Source organism: Poecilia latipinna, unplaced genomic scaffold (genome assembly GCF_001443285.1).
Source record: "Poecilia latipinna isolate Pla-1442-1.1 unplaced genomic scaffold, P_latipinna-1.0 Scaffold66, whole genome shotgun sequence".
Taxonomy (NCBI): Eukaryota; Metazoa; Chordata; class Actinopteri; order Cyprinodontiformes; family Poeciliidae; genus Poecilia; species Poecilia latipinna.
Window position 1 is genome coordinate 254,440 of NW_015112682.1, and position 4,160 is coordinate 258,599.

Below are 4,160 nucleotides of genomic sequence, written 5' to 3' on the forward strand. Positions count from 1 at the left end.
GTGAGCAGTTAACAGAGTTCTGCAGAGACATACGTCTAAATTCTATTCATAATAGCCTTAAAAAGTCTTAAATTTAAATTTGAGTTAGTACAGAAACCCTGAATTAATTCTTCCTTCAAATAAATGTTATAAATTACATTTATTTGAAGGGATAATCATGGATATCAAAAAATATTTTTCTCAACACATTAACTTAACATAGAAGTAGAATTTTATTCTACTTTATTTTTTCATTGTAAGATTATGCTGCTGCAAGAAAGAATGAATTTATATTAAAACATCTTTGGCATATTTCCCTGGGGTAGTAAAAATGCCCACCTCCAACTTGTATGAAGAAGCAAAAACCGAAAAACTCTCACTGCCAAAAATATTCGGACTCTTGGCTGTAGCTTTTAGAACTGCCTGTCTCTATTTTCAGATTTCCTTTTCTGCATGCTAGGATAAAATCTAATACCTGTAGTTCTTTATAGATCTCTGTGGTCATACTGCAGCAATCAGGGAGAAGAGCTATAACTCTACTTCTATTGCTTTGTGGAAGCCAGAGACTCTGTGGTCCCACTAATTGAAATGGAGGACCCATAAAACCAACAGGACTCCTTCAAGACTTAAACATCCGGGAAACATAGTAAGAAAAAAAATTGGTCTGTGAGGTGATGTTAAAAGACATGCTGGGAGGTTTTAAAAAAGTTCTCTTCAGAGATGAAAGAACCTGAACAGTTTTCAACACAGAAATCTCAAATGGAAAGTGTAAAAATAATGGTTTCTCCTTCACTTGAAAGTAAGTTTTCAAGTGATGATGTAATTAAATCAGAGAAAACCTTCTTTAATAGATGGTGTTAGGCACTTAGTATGTTTCTTTTAATAGCCGTATTTTCTTTTACTTTAATTTCATAGTAAGTACATTAATTTCTTTTTATTAATGTTGGTTAATAGAAGATAGTTATTTTTGAAGAAAGTTTTTCTTGCTGGGAATAAACTAAAACATTTTCCAGATTGAATAAACTAAAAAAAAAATTACCCAAAAAGTTAGGAAGCTGTCCGCCGCATTAAAAGTTTTTGAAACCCCACAAAAAAACTTGCAAAAGCGCACACGGGGTCAGTGCAAGTCCACTGGTCCGCGGCACAGAGTAAAAGACTCATGGGGTTTTTTTTTACCCCTCGTTATTGTTTCATGAGGGTGAAACAATAACCTTCAAAAGAGTTTGAATGAGATACACTAACAGGCCACAACACCAAACCACACTCCATAAAATCCCGACTGAAAAGCGAATTTTCCTCCAGTTGTTTCTTTAGCTTTAACCTAACAGACATGGAATTCCTTGAGGTCCTCACCGATGGTCTAAACCGGGTCCTTCTGGTTCGCGGAGGCGGCCGTGAGGTCATCACCATCTATTCCTGAAAGAGCAGCACCCCCGGCCCCTCTACATTCCCCTTCCTCTGTTCCAGCTGTACTCTCACCTCTTCATCAGCATTGCTTCATTATGAGGTCCTGTTTATTTCTGTGCTGTAGTGCTCTCACACCCAACAAATAGCCCCACTCAGCTTCAGCGCCTCTCCCTCTGCTCTACCCACAGACAGATGAATCCAAAACCTTCCCTCTGCAAAACTCTGAAAAAGAAAGCATTCATATTTCCATTTAATCCAGTCTAACTCGGTTGGGATGAGGTGTTGGCGAGTGCGGGTTCTTCGCTGAAGTGTGAAAACCCCTGCATGAATATGTCTGTTATTGCTTTAATCTCTGTGTTTTTATTTTATTTATTTTGTTGTCTTTCTGAACACAAGAGTGGGACAGACATGGCTTCTAATCGCCACAAGTGTTATCTGGCTGAAATGAGATCATTGTAGGATTAGATCTCTTGAGTTCCCTTGTGGTGATTGGACTCTTCCGGCAGCCTTTTTCATGACGGACTCTGAAGCCCGCAGTCAGGACCACCAGCTGGAGGACGGAGGAGAGTACAGCTGGGGAAGTATGAACTGTGAAACTCACTTATATCCAGGAGACTAAAAAGCGGCTCTACTCTGCAGTCTTATCTTTAACCTGCTCACTCTTTAGCATGACATTTTCATCCGCTGTGTATGGTTTTACTCCACTTGTTCTGTTACTGTCACCACTTTCTTTCCCTCTCTACCCCTCCTCCCCCAAGACTTATTTCTGCTCATTTCTAAGTGGCTGTTTTATCTTTGTGGCCACTGTTTGTGCCAAAAAAAAAAAGTACAAGGCTAGCTTGTTGAGATTGACACGTAATTAAACTGTGAATATAGTCTCCTAGCAGAAGGCTGGGGTCCCAGCAAAGTGGGGAGACAGTTACAAAGCCCCCCCCACCTGGAGGAGGATGTTATCGTCGCCAGCACCTCTCGAACCCTTGTGTGATTCACTGTAAATAATGTACAAGCTCTGATGCGTTGTTCAGTATGAGTGTAGTATTTTGTGACCAACTGAGAAGCTTCTAAGTGGAGAGAAAAAGGCTCCTTCGCTCAGAAAGAACACTGAAAAATGCTGTTTTTAAAAAAAAATTATTTATTTATTTTATTGTATCTATTTATTGGCTCCCATTACTGCGGTAAACGTCATTGCTAGGAAAAGCACCTGCACTCTTCACCACTGTGCGACAAGTGAGATTTTGATGCTTTTAAAGGAAAAAAAAAATCACTAAATGTTATTTTTTCATCTAGAGAAATATTTATGTCACTTTGATTGTCAGAGATATATCATCTGTTTTGCCAAATTCTTATACATTAATGTGCCAAATCAAAGTATTTTTCAGAGAAATAGTGAAGAAAACTATTTTAAATTCCACTATATGAGACAAAGTGTTGTAAAAAAGTGAAAATAGTAAAGATACTCTAGTTTGAAAGTGGCCCTGTAGATAAATAAAGACTGAATGTTCAGTCATAGTTAAAAAAGAAAAAAAAAAACCTGCTCAATCAAATCAATCTGGAAATGCTGAACATCTGTTAGCTATTTCTTTATAGGGTTTTATAAAGAGACTAAGAATGGAGGACAATGGTTTCTGTAGCTCCGAAACTCACTTTGTCCACAAGAAGGAACTCTATGCAGTAGATTCTCCAGTCAGATTTTATATCCCCGAGATTGAAGATCTGAGCCACATGTTTCCCCACATCTGAACGACTCGAGAGCAAATTTGAAGAACAAAAGTGCATTTTGGAAGGAATGTGCAATAGTTGCAAATCTGGACTCACGTGATCATGTTATTTATTTTTTTACACATAATATTTTGTATATGTAGATTTCGTAAGTCTCGTACGATCCAGAATCATCTCACTCTGACCAAGGACTTCTGTCACTTTACTTTTATTATTCCTGTTTCTTTTCTTTAAAGAAACTATTTTTAGTCATTTGCACTTGTAGTAGAAGTATAAATATAAATTCGTATATATACATAGTATATATAAATATAAATATATATATATAAATATATATATATACATAGTATAGGGAAGCAAAACAAATTAGCTTATAGAACTATTTAAAAATGTTATTTAACGTTTTTAGTGTTGCTTGAATGTCTGATCATATGTTGTGAATGCTGCTAGTATCTATAGATTTATTTGTACTGTAAATAGAGATGAATCAACTCTAAAGACGACGTGAAAAAGGGTATAGACATACATATCAGTGCTGCTGGTGGTTATCTAACAACACGAGGCTGTACCTGTACGTGTTTGGCCTGTGACCTCTGGACAGGGTTCTGTTTTAATAGAAATACTACAATGAATAACTTGATGCAATATTCCATAAGTGAGAGTAAACCATTTCCCTGACTTTCTCACTGCTCTATTTATGATAATTATATTTTATCCCTCAGACAAGTGAGGCATCTTGAAGGTAAAAGAACTGGAGTTTTAATGTTTAAATTTAAGGATTTCTGATGTATTTGATAAATTGTAAACTTTTGACACCTGCTATATTATTTAAAGACAAAAAAAGACAAACCACTCCTCTTCTAGTCTTCAAAGATTGAGTGCCAAGTCATGAGGAATTTCCTTTTACATGCCCGTCACGGACAAAGAGGGAGTTCCTCGCAGTTTTCCAGTTATTTTAGGACCGCCTACAGCGTCGCCTGCATCATCTGAGCCTTTTAAATTTATTCAAAAAGATATTTGAAGTTTATTGGAGAGGTTTACTGGAAATTTATTTA

General features: G+C 36.7%; 1 protein-coding gene across 3 annotated transcripts in view; it reads left to right on the forward strand.

Annotated features, from left to right (window-relative positions):
- The window catches only part of LOC106964345 (solute carrier family 12 member 5-like), a 186,162-nt gene extending 182,227 nt beyond the window's left edge, over window positions 1–3,935 (forward strand). For 2 of the 3 annotated variants that reach the window (XM_015059827.1, XM_015059834.1), the window contains exon 26: window positions 1,308–3,935. In XM_015059827.1, coding sequence (XP_014915313.1) covers window positions 1,308–1,399 — 92 coding nt within the window. In that variant the 3' untranslated portion in view covers window positions 1,400–3,935. The remainder of the gene's footprint in view (window positions 1–1,307) is intronic. The other variant, XM_015059844.1, reaches the window with a different exon arrangement.
- Window positions 3,936–4,160: the final 225 nt, after the last annotated feature.